The following is a 14,866-nucleotide window of genomic DNA, read 5'->3' on the forward strand; positions in this document are numbered from 1 at the left end:
GCAATTGGAGCTCTCCTATAGTGATGGTGTCAAAGCCTGATGGGGCACAAATATCCTGGGGGGGAGATTTGTTAGTGCTCTTTGGGGGGTTTAAACTAATGCAGCAGGGGCATGGGAACCTGGATTGTAGTTTTAGGGTAAGGGAGAATGAGAGTATAGAGGTCAGGAGCTCAGATTTGACGTCGCAGGTCACTGTTCAGGTAGGTGGTTTGAAGTGTGTCTACTTCAATGCCAGGAGTATACGAAATAAGGTAGGGGAACTGGCAGCATGGGTTGGTACCTGGCACTTCGATGTTGTGGCCATTTCGGAGACATGGATAGAGCAGGGACAGGAATGGATGTTGCAGGTTCCGGGGTTTAGGTGTTTTAGTAAGCTCAGAGAAGGAGGCAAAAGAGGGGGAGGTGTGGCGCTGCTAGTCAAGAGCAGTATTACGGTGGCGGAGAGGATGCTAGATGGGGACTCATCTTCCGAGGTAGTATGGGCTGAGATTAGAAACATGAAAGGAGAGGTCACACTGTTGGGAGTCTTCTATAGGCCTCCAAATAGTTCTAGGGATGTAGAGGAAAGGACGGCGAGGATGATCCTGGATAAGAGCGAAAGTAACAGGGTAGTTATTATGGGAGACTTTAACTTTCCAAATATTGACTGGAAAAGATATAGTTCGAGTACATTAGATAGGTCGTTTTTTGTACAGTGTGTGCAGGAGGGTTTCCTGACACAGTTTGTTGACAGGCCAACAAGAGGCGAGGCCACATTGGATTTGGTTTTGGGTAATGAACCAGGCCAGGTGTTGGATTTGGAGGTAGGTGAGCACTTTGGGGACTGACCACAATTCGGTGACGTTTACGTTAAGGATGGAAAGGGATAAGTATACACCGCAGGGCAAGAGTTATAGCTGGGGGAAGGGAAATTATGATGCCATTAGACGTGACTTGGGGGGGGGGGGGGGGGGATAAGGTGGAGAAGTAGGCTGCAAGTGTTGGACACACTGGATAAGTGGAGCTTGTTCAAGGATCAGCTACTGCGTGTTCTTGATAAGTATGTACCGGTCAGGCAGGGAGGAAGGTGCCGAGCGAGGGAACCGTGGTTCACCAAAGAAGTGGAATCTCTTGTTAAGAGGAAGAAGGAGGCCTATGTGAAGATGAGGTTTGAAGTTTCAGTTGGGGCGATGGATAGTTACAAGGTAGCGAGGAAGGATCTAAAGAGAGAGCTAAGACGAGCAAGGAGGGGACATGAGAAGTATTTGGCAGGAAGGATCAAGGAAAACCCAAAAGCTTTCTATAGGTATGTCAGGAATAAGCGAATGACTAGGGAAAGAGTAGGACCAGTCAAGGACAGGGATGGGAAGTTGTGTGTGGAGTCTGAAGAGATAGGCGAGATACTAAATGAATATTTTTCGTCAGTATTCACTCAGGAAAAAGATAATGTTGTGGAAAAGAATGCTGAGCTCCAGGTAAATAGATTAGATGGCATTGAGGTACGTAGGGAAGAGGTGTTGGCAATTCTGGACAGGCTGAAAATAGATAAGTCCCTGGGACCTGATGGGATTTATCCGAGGATTCTCTGGGAGGCCAGGGAAGAGATTGCTGGACCATTGGCTTTGATTTTTATGTCATCATTGGCTACAGGAATAGTGCCAGAGGACTGGAGGTTAGCAAATGTGGTCCCTTTGTTCAAAAAGGGGAGCAGAGACAACCCCGGCAACTATAGACCGGTGAGCCTCACGTCTGTAGTGGGTAAAGTCTTGGAAGGGATTATAAGAGAAAAGATTTATAATCATCTAGATAGGAATAATATGATCAGGGATAGTCAGCATGGCTTTGTGAAGGGTAAGTCATGCCTCACAAACCTTATTGAGTTCTTTGAGAAGGTGACTGAACAGGTAGACGAGGGTAGAGCAGTTGATGTGGTGTATATGGATTTCAGCAAAGCGTTTGATAAGGTTCCCCACTGTAGGCTATTGCAGAAAATACGGAGGCTGGGGATTGAGGGTGATTTAGAGATGTGGATCAGAAATTGGCTAGCTGAAAGAAGACAGAGGGTGGTGGTTGATGGGAAATGTTCAGAATTGAGTTCAGTCACAAGTGGAGCACCACAAGGATCTGTTCTGGGGCCGTTGCTGTTTGTCATTTTTATCAATGACCTAGAGGAAGGCGCAGAAGGGTGGGTGAGTAAATTTGCAGACGATACTAAAGTCGGTGGTGTTGTCGATAGTGTGGAAGGAAGTAGCAGGTTACAGAGGGATATAGATAAGCTGCAGAGCTGGGCTGAGAGGTGGCAAATGGAGTTTAATGTAGAGAAGTGTGAGGTGATTCACTTTGGAAGGAATAACAGGAATGCGGAATATTTGGCTAATGGTAAAGTTCTTGGAAGTGTGGATGAGCAGAGGGATCTAGGTGTCCATGTACATAGATCCCTGAAAGTTGCCACCCAGGTTGATAGGGTTGTGAAGAAGGCCTATGGAGTGTTGGCCTTTATTGGTAGAGGGATTGAGTTCCGGAGTCAGGAGGTCATGTTGCAGCTGTACAGAACTCTGGTACGGCCGCATTTGGAGTATTGCGTACAGTTCTGGTCACCGCATTATAGGAAGGACGTGGAGGCTTTGGAGCGGGTGCAGAGGAGATTTACCAGGATGTTGCCTGGTATGGAGGGAAAATCTTATGAGGCAAGGCTGATGGACTTGAGGTTGTTTTCGTTGGAGAGAAGAAGGTTAAGAGGAGACTTAATAGAGGCATACAAAATGATCAGGGGGTTGGATAGGGTGGACAGTGAGAGCCTTCTCCCGCGGATGGAAATGGCTGGCACGAGGGGACATAACTTTAAACTGAGGGGTAATAGATATAGGACAGAGGTCAGAGGTAGGTTCTTTACGCAAAGAGTAGTGAGGCCGTGGAATGCCCTACCTGCTACAGTAGTGAACTCGCCAACATTGAGGGCATTTAAAAGTTTATTGGATAAACATATGGATGATAATGGCATAGTGTAGGTTAGATGGCTTTTGTTTCGGTGCAACATCGTGGGCCGAAGGGCCTGTACTGCTCTGTATTGTTCTATGTTCTATGTTCTAACGCAAAAAATGTGTGAACTACAGAAAAGTAAATGCTGTTACCAGAAGAAGCTCATTCCCTACTCCACGTTTGGATGATTGCATTGAGAGAATCTGATGTTCTAAGTTCATTTACCAAGGTCTACTTGCTGAAAGGATACTGGAGATACCTTTGACCGAGAGGGTAACCGAGATCTCTGCCTCTTTGTCAGCCAATGGACTCTTATCAGTTCAAGCCTTTTGGCATGAAAAATACAACTGTGATGTTTCAAAGGTTTACAAATGAGGTGGCTCAAGGTTTGAGTCACTACGAAGTGCATATGGACAACTTGGTAATGTTCAGCTACCTATGACACCTGACGGAGTTGTTCAAGGATTTGGAAAGGACTGGACCTGTCATGAATTTAGCAAAGAGCAACTTTGCCAAGTCACAAATGATGTACTTGGGACATATTGTGGGATATGGGCAAATGGCCCCATGGGATGCAAAGGTGCAAGCCACTTGGAATTTCCTCAAACCCACCCCAAACAGGCACTGGAATGTGGCGACTAGGAGCTTTTCACAGTAACTTCATTTGAATCCTACTTGTGACAATAAGCAATTTTCATTTCATTTCAAGGGAGGAGATTCTGAGGTTCTTAAGAATCAGTGGATTTTATCACAAATTTTTGTAGCGTCGTACATCCACTCACTGAGCTTCTGAAAAAGAACAAACTTTAAATGGACAGAGGAATGTAAAGCAGCATTTAGACACTTAAAAACTGTCTTAACTGACACCCCAGTGATAGCCACACCAAACTATGAGAAACAATTCAAATTGGTTATTGATGTTAGCGACATTGATGTGGGGGTCCTGGATAAATGCAAATTACTGCGGATGCTGGAATCTGAAACCAAAGAGAAAATGCATGAAAATCTCAGCAAGTCTGGCAGCATCTGTAGGGAAAGAAAAGGGTTAATTGTTTCGAGTCCAGATGATCCTTTGTCAAAGCTATAATACAGAGAAAGTGGGAAATATTTATACTGTGGAGTGAGAATGAAAGATGAGTCATAGCCACAGAAACCCAGGGAAACAGGGTGCTAATAGCTACAGAAACCATGGGGACAGAGTGCTCATGGCAGTCCCCAGAGCGAACAAAAGATGTGAAAGGCCAAACAGCAGAGAAACTAACATCAGAGGGTAAACTGTTACAGATGTAGATGTGGGAGGAGGGGAAGGGGGAAGCAAAGGGGAGAAAGGGTCAGGAAAGATGGGTAAGATGGGGGGGCGGGGTTAGTAGATATAAAGAAAGACGAGAGAAATAAATTGTAAAAGACAGTTAAAATGAAATGGGATGAAAACAAATGGGTCGCGGTGGGGTAGAGTTAATCATCTGAAGTTGTTGAATTCAACGTTGAGACTGGAAGGCTGTCGTGTGCCAATTTCAGCGGGAAATTGAGGAGCAAATATGTAAGGAGATTACAGATAGCTGCAAGAATAATAGGGTGGTAGCAGTAGGGGACTTTAACTTTCCCAACATTGACTGGGACAGCCATAGCATTAGGGGCTTGGATGGAGGGAAATTTGTTGAGTGTATTCAGGAGGAATTTCTCATTCAGTATGTGGATGGACCGACTAGAGAGGGGGCAAAACTTGACCTCGTCTTGGGAAATAAGGAAGGGCAAGTGACAGAAGTGCTAGTGAGGGATCACTTTGGGACAAGTGACCATAACTCCATTAGTTTTAAGATAGCTATGGAGAATGATAGGTCTGGCCCAAGAGTTAAAATTCTTAATTGGGGCAAGGCCAATTTTGATGGTATCAGACAGGAACTTGCAGAGGTAGATTGGGGGAGACTGTTGGCAGGCAGAGGGACGGCTGGTAAATGGGAGGCTTTTAAAAATGTGTTAACCAGGGTGCAGGGTAAGCACATTCCCTTTAGAGTGAAGGGCAAGGCTGGTAGAAGTAGGGAACCCTGGATGACTCGAGATATTGAGACTCTGGTCAAAAAGAAGAAGGAGGCATATGACGTACATAAGCAAATGGGATCAAGTGGATCCCTTGAAGAGTATAGAAATTGTCGAAATAGAGTTAAGAGGGAAATCAGGAGGGCAAAAAGGGGACATGAAATTGCTTTGGCAAATAATGCAAGGGAGAATCCAAAGAGATTCTACAGATACATAAAGGGGAAAAGAATAACTAGGGACAGAGTAGGGCCTCTTAAGGATCAACAAGGACATCTATGTGCAGAGCCACAAGAGTTGGGTGAGATCCTGAATGAATATTTCTCATCGGTATTCACGGTGGAGAAAGGCATGGATGTTAGGAAACTAAGGGAAATAAATAGTGATGTCTTGAGAAGTGTGCATATTACAGAGGAGGAGGTGCTGGAAGTCTTAAAGCGCATCAAGGTAGATAAATCCCCGGGACCTGACGAAAATGTATCCCAGGATGTTGTGGGAGGCTAGGGAGGAAACTGCGGGTCCCCTAACAGAGATATTTGAATCATCGGCAGCCACAGGTGAGGTGCCTGAAGATTGGAGAGTGGCGAATGTTGTGCCCTTGTTTAAGAAGGGCAGCAGGGAAAAGCCTGGGAACTACAGACCGGTGAGCCTAACGTCTGTAGTAGGTAAGTTGCTGGAAGGTATTCTGAGAGACAGGATCTACAAGCATTTAGAGAGGCAAGGACTGATTCGGGGCAGTCAGCATGGCTTTGTGCGTGGAAAATCATGTCTCACAAATTTGATTGAGTTTTTTGAGGGGGTGACCAAGAAGGTAGATGAGGGCAGTGCAGTAGACGTTGTCTACATGGACTTTAGCAAAGCCTTTGACAAGGTACCGCATGGTAGGTTGTTGCAGAAGGTTAAAGCTCACGGGATCCAGGGTGAGGTTGCCAATTGGATTCAAAATTGGCTGGACGACAGAAGGCAGAGGGTGGTTGTAGAGGGTTGTTTTTCAAACTGGAGGCCTGTGACCAGTGGTGTGCCTCAGGGATCGGTGCTGGGTCCACTGTTATTTGTGATTTATATTAATGATTTGGATGAGAATTTAGGAGGCATGGTAAGTTTGCAGATGACACCAAGATTGGTGGCACAGTGGATAGTGAAGAAGGTTATCTAGGATTGCAACGGGATCTTGATCAATTAGGCCAGTGGGCCGACGAATGGCAGATGGAGTTTAATTTAGATAAATGTGAGGTGATGCATTTTGGCAGATCGAATCAGGCCAGGACCTACTCAGTTAATGGTATGGCGTTGGGGAGAGTTATAGAACAAAGAGATCTAGGAGTACAGGTTCATAGCTCCTTGAAGGTGGAGTCGCAGGTGGACAGGGTGGTGAAGAAGGCATTCGGCATGCTTGGTTTCATTGGTCAGAACATTGAATACAGGAGTTGGGACGTCTTGTTGAAGTTGTACAAGACATTGGTACGGCCACACTTGGAATACTGTGTGCAGTTCTGGTCACCCTATTACAGAAAGGATATTATTAAACTGGAAAGAGTGCAGAAAAGATTTACTAGGATGTTGCCGGGACTTGATGGTTTGAGTTATAAGGAGAGGCTGGATAGACTGGGACTTTTTTCCCTGGAGCGTAGGAGGCTTAGGGGTGATCTTATAGAGGTCTATAAAATAATGAGGGGCATAGATAAGGTAGATAGTCAACATCTTTTCCCAAAGGTAGGGGAGTCTAAAACTAGAGGGCATAGGTTTAAGGTGAGAGGGGAGAGATTCAGAAGGGCCCAGAGGGGCAATTTCTTCACTCAGAGGGTAGTGAGTGTCTGGAATGGGCTGCCAGAGGTAGTAGTAGAGGCGGGTACAATTGTGTCTTTTAAAAAGCATTTAGATAGTTACATGGGTAAGATGGGTATAGAGGGTTATGGGCCAAGTGCGGGCAACTGGGACTAGCTTAATGGTAAAAACTGGGCGGCATGGACTGGTTGGGCCGAAGGGCCTATTTCCATGCTGTAAACGTCTATGATTCTATGATCTAACCGGACGAGGAGGGGGCCATTTTGTTGCAGGAGGCTGACCAGGGAATCGGAAAACCAGTGCGATATTTTTCCAGAAAATTTAGACAGTCGTCAGAAGAAATACTCCACCGTCGATAAAAGAGACTTTAAGTCTAGTACTGGCACGACAACACCTTGAAATTTACTTTGCGAGCGATCCTACAGAGTCAACCATTTAATTGCAGTTGCTCCATCAAGAGTTTAAAAGACTGTCGAGACTGAACATAAGTTGACTGGAGTTTATTTTTCTGTTAAAGCATGCTTAAAACCTTTGTAATGGTATTAGGTTGTGTAAAATGAAAACATCAGGGGCAGCACGGTGGCGCAGTGGTTAGCATTGCTGCCTCACGGCGCCGAGGTCCCAGGTTCAATCCTGGCTCTGGGTCACTGCTGTGTGGAGTTTGCCCATTCTCCCCATGTCTGTGTGGGTTTCGCCCCCACAACCCAAAGATGTGCAGGCTAGGTGGATTGGCCACGCTAAATTGCCCCTTAATTGGAAAAAATGAATTGGGTGCTCTAAATTTATATTTCAAAAAAATGAAAACTTCTTTTAAAATTTAGACATTGCATTTTTCTCTGTGAGGGGGCATGTCTCAATGTAGGATGCTGTTAAAAAAAAATTTTTGCAAAAGTAAAATCAAACTGCCATGCATTTTATAAACCATGTTTGGGCAGCAACTAAGGGAAAGGAAATAATAGGCTACAGGGTGTTCTTTGCAATTGATACAATTTGTAGTCAGTGTTGTGAGCCAGGAAGCAGGCTAGTGTCATGCGAGAGTGCCTTTAAGAACTGGATGTTTAAGCAATGTACCTTTAAGAAAACAGTGATGTCATAGAGTGGGTGGAGCTCAGTTCAGTTCAGCCATTTTGCAGTTTAGTTTTGCAGGTTTGGTTTGAAAAGAGCTTGTGAGTGTCTGTGTTTTGCAGTAAGCTGGATTTACTGTGAGATTTCTGCCATTCTACAGAAAATATATATATCCTTTAACCTGATGTGATTTTGCTTAAAGGTGTTAAGTCTCTTGGAAGTTTGCAGGAACATTTTAAGGAGTTATTTACTGTTGCAATATTTTCTGAGTTATCTTTGAAGAGATCCAATGTTTATTTAAGATGTTAAGTTGAGTTCATGGAATAAACAGTGTTTTGTGTTTAAAAACCCACGTGTCCATAATTGTAATCCCACACCTAGGGAAAAAGCCGTGTGCTAGGAAAAGCAACAAATACATTAAAGGCAGAGGTTGGTTGAACTCCATGATACATTTTGGGGTTCTGAAAACGTCTCGCCCATAACAATAGTTAAAGATGAAGTGTTGAAGAAGCAGCACAAAAAGAGAGAGGGGCAACCAACCTCAGGAAACAGTTCAACCAGCGATGAAACGCCGAAGGCAGAAGCCAGTTTGTGCAAAAGTTTATTTTCTTCGATGAACCAAAGTCCTGGTTACTTAAGACAAACGGGCTAGATTTGACTAAAAGATTTATGGTTGTTGTTTGGGAAGTGGAGGGGTCTCAGTAGAACAAAGAACAATACTGCATAGGAACAGGCCCTTCGGCCCTCCAAGCCCTTTACCTAGGAGGGGACCATTTATGGAGAAGCACAACAGCATCACTGAGTGCAGAGGCTGACATTGGGCACCAGGTGAATTCAACTCAGTAGGCCCACCAGTCTCACTGACCTCTTAACTAAATACTGACTTATTTAACATTAAAATACTCCATACATGCACATTGATCTAAATTATACTATAATTTTAATATGAATGTCAGTGATAAACCATATGATTAGAAGTTCTTCAACCAAAAATGTTTGAGAGCTGCTGTTAAATGTAGGTGGTACAGATCATAGGAAGGTGTTGTTGAAGGTGCTATTCTGTTCTGGAAGGTTTACGGCAACTGGATTCATTCTGTGTTGTCATTTTCCTCTTCAATGAGGAGGAGAAACGGCAAAAGCCTATTAGGTGAGTTTTCTGTTGGCACGTTTTCTCTGCCGGAGATTATAGGCCAAGAAAGCAAACTCATTGCATTCGGACAATGTTTCCTCTTTTTATTTGCGTAAACATATAAACTTGGTGCATATGTTAACCATTTCATTCAGTGAGAAAAATTAAGAAAATCTTTGTGCACCAAAAGGCAAACAGTTGTAAATAGTCTTTGCAACAATGATGGCTATAGGCGCTCAGTGTGCAGGTTTCAATGAAGCTGAGCGACAACAGCAGTCTAAAATAAAATATTTTGTTTTAAAAAAACTTTTTAAAGAGGCAGTAATCATTTTACTTTACCCATTTGATGTAAATACCTTACCATTCATAAAATACACATAAAACAACGTCTAAGTTACCGATTACAACATAATGCATCAAACTGCAGTCTTCATATGAATGGTGGGAAAAAGGCAAATGTATTTATTTTGTTCCTTCTACTTTGCTTTGAAATAGTTCTCCACAGTCTTCAGCCTGTTCATCACTTCTTCCAGTGGTTCTAGTTAAGGAACTTCAAGTTAAAATGTGGCATTTTATAGTCATCTTTTTTTAAACATATGATTAAATAGAGTGTACTTGTATCAAATGTCGAGCAATTTCAGGATTAATTAATAAAACCCATTTAAATTTCTACATTTGGAGGCATTTGTTCCTTGCGCTATAAAGTACGCGATCAAAGGTTAATGTTGCTGGTTGTTCTCGTGAATTCAGATTGTTTCCTCCCACATAATTACAGCAGAAATAGATACATTTTATTTGACCAGTTGGGCCAAGTGTTGTATATTGCATAGAAATAGTGTAATTTTACACCACTGAGGAAATTAATGTGACTCATCGCACCCAGAGATAACATGTACTTTTTGGCGTTTTCTATAACTTGCATTTAGAGGGGGCCTGAGAGATAATTAAACTAATTGGAATAGAGCCAGATATGACTTGTCAAATAAACCCCAGTTAATTTATGTAACTGCACACTGTTCCTCTAGAGCTCTTGGCACACTATCTTTCCACCAACTTTCTCAATTCCCTCCACAGTCTCTTAAATTCCGTTCAACTGAATGTTGGGAAGACCAAAACCCATTCCTGAGACAAACTCTGATCCATTGCCACAGACGTGTGTGTCTCCTTTGCAATTATTGGATGCTGAACTGTTAGAAGCATTTGTGTCGTATTTATCCTGAGATGAGTCTGTTTATGACTCTCTTATGGACTGACCTCATTAACACTACACCCCTGTATGCTTCCACCGATGCCGGTGCTTATGTAGTTACATTGTGTACCCTGTGTTGCCCTATTATGTATTTTCTTTTATTTCCTTTTCATGTACTTAATGATCTGTTGAGCTGCTCGCAGAAAAATACTTTTCACTGTACCTCGGTACACGTGACAATAAACAAATCCAATCCATCCACGTCGCCACTTTCATCCTGCCTCCGCTCATCTACTGCTGAAACCCACATTCATACCACTCTGGCCTTTCAACTTTGACTATGCCAGGTTCAATGCTCAGTGAAGGTGTGATTGTCTAAACTCGCACCTGGTTCTGTTGGTTCATCACCTCTGTGTTTCATAGAATTTACAGTGCAGAAGGAGGCCATTCGGCCCATCGAGTCTGCACTGGCTCTTGGAAAGAGCATCCTACCCAAGGCCCACACCTCCACCCTATCCCCATAACCCAGTAACCCCACCCAACACTAATGGCAATTTTTGGACACTAAGGGCAATTTATCATGGCCAATCCACCTAACCTGCACATCTTTGGACAGTGGGAGGAAACCGGAGCACCCGGAGGAAATCCACAAACACACGGGGAGAACGTGCAGACTCCGCACAGACAGTGACCCAAGCCAGAATTGAACCTGGGACCCTGGAGCTGTGAAGCAATTGTGCTATCCACAATGCTACCGTGCTGCCCGTGTTTGCTGATGTACTTTGGCTCCTGCTAAAGCAGTTCCTCGATTACTTCAAAATTCGAATCAATGTTTTCAAATTCCTCGTGGCCTCTCCTGCTACTTTTTATAGAATCGCCACTGTGCAGAAGAAGACCATCCCACCCATCGAGTCTGCACCCCACCCAGGTCCACTTCCCCCACCCTATTCCCGTAACCCCATCTAACCTGCACATCTTTGGACTGTGGGAGGATACCGGAGCACCCGGAGGAAACCCACGCAGACACCGGGGGGGGGGGGGGGGGGGGGGGGGGGGGGGGTGAACGTGCAAACTCCACACAGCCAATCACCCAAGGCTGGAATCAACCCTGCTGCTGTGAGGCAGTAGTGCTAATTGCTGTGCCACCGGGCTGCCCTTCTAACCTTCTCCAGCTCTAAAACCCTCAGATATCTGCACTGCTCCAATTCATATCATAGCATTTACAGTGTAGAAGGAGGCCATTCGGCCCATCGGGTCTGCACCGGCCCTTGGAAGGAGCACTCTACTTAAGCCCACGCCTCCACCCTATTCCCGTAACCCAGTAACCCCACCTAATCTTTTTGGACACTAAGGCCAATCCACCTAACCTGCACATCTTTGGACTGTGGGAGGAAACCGGAGCACCCGGAGGAAACCCACGCACACACGGGGAGGATGTGCAGACTCCGCACAGAGAGTGACCCAAGCCGGAATCGAACCTGGGACCCTGACACTGTGAAGTAACTGTGCTAACCACTGTGCTACCATGCTGATTTAGACTGCTCCCTTCACTAGACATTAGTCTTGTTTTTTGAGCTTGGGTTCTGGAGTGAGACGTGACCCCACAACATTTGAGACAAGAGTGCTGCCAACTGAGTCAAGGCTGGTCCCTATCCTTGGCTCTTTCCCTTGTCTACAGACTCCAATGCAACACTTTCACCATTTTGTCACGAAAATATCCATAAAACAGTAGAAGACATGAGTAATATCCCAACAATTCAGGAGAGTTGGGGGGCAGAGTTGAATATGGTAGCCATCACAAAGGAGAAAGTGCTAGACAAACTAAGAGGTCTAAAAATTGATAAATCTCCGGGCCCAGATGGGCTACATCCTAGAGTTCTAAAGGAGATAGCTGAAGAAATAGTGGAGGCGTTAGTTATGATCTTTCAAAAGTCACTGGAGTCAGGGAAAGTCCCAGAGGATTGGAAAATCGCTGTTGTAACCCCCCTGTTCAAGAAGGGAACAAGGAAAAAGATGGAAAATTATAGGCCAATTAGCCTAACCTCGGTTGTTGGCAAGATTCTAGAATCCATTGTTAAGGATGAGATTTCTAAATTCTTGGAAGTGCAGGGTCGGATTAGGACAAGTCAGCATGGATTTAGTAAGGGGAGGTCGTGCTGACAAACCTGTTAGAGTTCTTTGAAGAGATAACAAATAGGTTAGACCAAGGAGAGCCAATGGATGTTATCTATCTTGACTTCCAAAAGGCCTTTGATAAGGTGCCTCACGGGAGACTGCTGAGTAAATTAAGGCCCATGGTATTCAAGGCAAGGTACTAATATGGGTTGACGATTGGCTGTCAGGCAGAAGTCAGAGAGTTAGGATAAAAGGTTCTTTGTCGGAATGGCAACCGGTGACGAGTGGTGTCCCGCAGGGTTCAGTGTTGGGGCCACAGCTGTTCTCTTTATATATTAACAATCTAGATGACGGGACTGGGGGCATTCTGGCTAAGTTTGCTGATGATACAAAGATAGGTGGAGGGGCAGGTAGTATTGAGGAGGTGGGGAGGCTGCAGACAGATTTAGACAGTTTAGGAGAGTGGTCCAAGAAATGGCTGATGAAATTCAACGTGGGCAAGTGCGAGGTCTTGCACTTTGGAAAAAAGAATAGAGGCATGGACTATTTTCTAAACGGTGACAAAATTCATAATGCTGAAGTGCAAAGGGACTTGGGAGTCCTAGTCCAGGATTCTCTAAAGGTAAACTTGTAGGTTGAGTCGGTAATTAAGAAAGCAAATGCAAAGCAAATGCAATGTTGTCATTTATCTCAAGAGGCTTGGAATATAAAAGCAGGGATGTACTTCTGAAGCTTTATAAAGCATTAGTTAGGCCCCATTTAGAATACTGTGAGCAATGTTGGGCCCCACACCTCAGGAAGGACGTACTGGCACTGGAGCGGGTCCAGCGGAGATTCACACGGATGATCCCAGGAATGGTAGGCCTAACATATGATGAACGTCTGAGGATCCTGGGATTATATTCATTGGAGTTTAGGAGGTTGAGGGGAGATCTAATAGAAACTTACAAGATAATGAATGGCTTAGATAGGGTGGATGTAGGGAAGTTGTTTCCATTAGCAGGGGAGACTAGGACCCGGGGGCACAGCCTTAGAATAAAAGGGAGTCACTTTAGAACAGAGATGAGGAGAAATTTCTTCAGCCAGAGAGTGGTGGGTCTGTGGAATTCATTGCCACAGAGGGCGGTGGAGGCCGGGATGTTGGGTGTCTTTAAGACAGAAGTTGATAAATTCTTGATTTCTCGAGGAATTAAGGGCTATGGAGAGAGAGCGGGTAAATGGAGTTGAAATCAGCCATGATTGAATGGTGGAGTGGACTCAATGGGCCGAATGGCCTTACTTCCACTCCTATGTCTTATGGTCTTAAAACAATCTGAATGAAGTCAACTTGTGCACATATGGGTACCCGCAGAATATTGGTGAGTGTTTTTCATTGTGAAGCCAATGAAAATCAGTGATACTATTGCGCTGTACATAGAAAGGATATATCCATGGGTTAATGTCCGTATCTTTTCATTCGCATTAATCTGGAATGACACAATTGCTTCACACTTGCATTGATCCGCAAGTGATGGATTTCCTGTAAATAATTAACACAGAAGTATTAATTGAGTTCTTATTGTGTGGATAGCCCATAGGGCTCATCATTTAACTTGGGCAGGAAATATCAGTTATGTATCTTTCCCAGTTTTCCTCCTCACTAGCTCCACATTTTGCATGAGGGTCAATGTTCCAGCCACAATTCCTTTTCCCTGCTACTTTCCGTTGACCCTGCTTACTGTGGGATTACATGGAATATTGACAGGTAGGAAAAGACCAGTTGATCCATCAAACCTTTCCCATACCGTGATGGACACAGTATCATAGCAAAACATGCTGTCTCTCCAATTATATAGGATCTAAAGCACAGGACCAGGCTCATGCCAGTATTTATATCGCTCTTCCCTCCCCCGGCTGTCTAATTACATTTTCCAATCGTGTCTCCCTGTCCCTCTATTCCCTGCTCCATGTTTGCACCAAACCACTTAAATGCTTTAATGCCACATTTGTTAACCATTCCACATGGCAGCAAGATCCACATTCTCCCCACGAGTTTAATTTGCAAATGTCCTCACTTCCAGATGTTTGGAACTTTGAAATCACAGCTGAATGCATCTTGGAAACAAATAATGCTGAAGAAACGCAACAGTGGAAATGGGTCAAAAATTATTTGCTATACTCTGGCTTGATTCTTAGAATCATAGCATTTACAGTGCAGAAGAAGGCCATTTGGCCCATCGAGTCTGCACCAGCCCTTGGAAAGAGCACCCTACTTAATGCCACACCTCCACCCTAACCCTGTAACCCAGTAACCCCACTTATCCTGTTTTTTTGGACACTAAGGGCAATTTAGCATGATCAATCCACCTAACCTGCACATCTTTGGGCTGTGGGAGGAAACCTGAGCACCCGGAGGAAACCCACGCAGACACAGGGAGAACGTGCAGACTCCACACAGACAGTGACCCAGCCGGGAATCGAACCTGGGACCCTGGAGCTGTGAAGCAACAGTGCTAGCCACTGTGCTATGTGCGAAAGATTGCTATTGCCTTCAGAGTCCTCCCCACTTTGCTTGCTGCAGGAATTCTGTTGTGATGTGATAGTCGGAGGAT

General features: G+C 44.5%; 1 protein-coding gene across 1 annotated transcript in view; it reads right to left on the bottom strand.

Annotated features, from left to right (window-relative positions):
• Window positions 1–9,073: 9,073 nt before the first annotated feature.
• The window catches only part of LOC140385867 (cartilage matrix protein-like), a 42,724-nt gene continuing 36,931 nt past the window's right edge, over window positions 9,074–14,866 (bottom strand). The window contains exons 8-9 of the mRNA XM_072468470.1: window positions 13,702–13,794; window positions 9,074–9,503 (exon numbers count right to left, since the gene is read on the bottom strand). Of these exons, the coding sequence (XP_072324571.1) occupies window positions 9,448–9,503; window positions 13,702–13,794 (149 nt within the window). The 3' untranslated portion in view covers window positions 9,074–9,447. The remainder of the gene's footprint in view (window positions 9,504–13,701; window positions 13,795–14,866) is intronic.

Source organism: Scyliorhinus torazame, chromosome 11, assembly GCF_047496885.1.
Source record: "Scyliorhinus torazame isolate Kashiwa2021f chromosome 11, sScyTor2.1, whole genome shotgun sequence".
Classification (NCBI taxonomy): domain Eukaryota; kingdom Metazoa; phylum Chordata; class Chondrichthyes; order Carcharhiniformes; family Scyliorhinidae; genus Scyliorhinus; species Scyliorhinus torazame.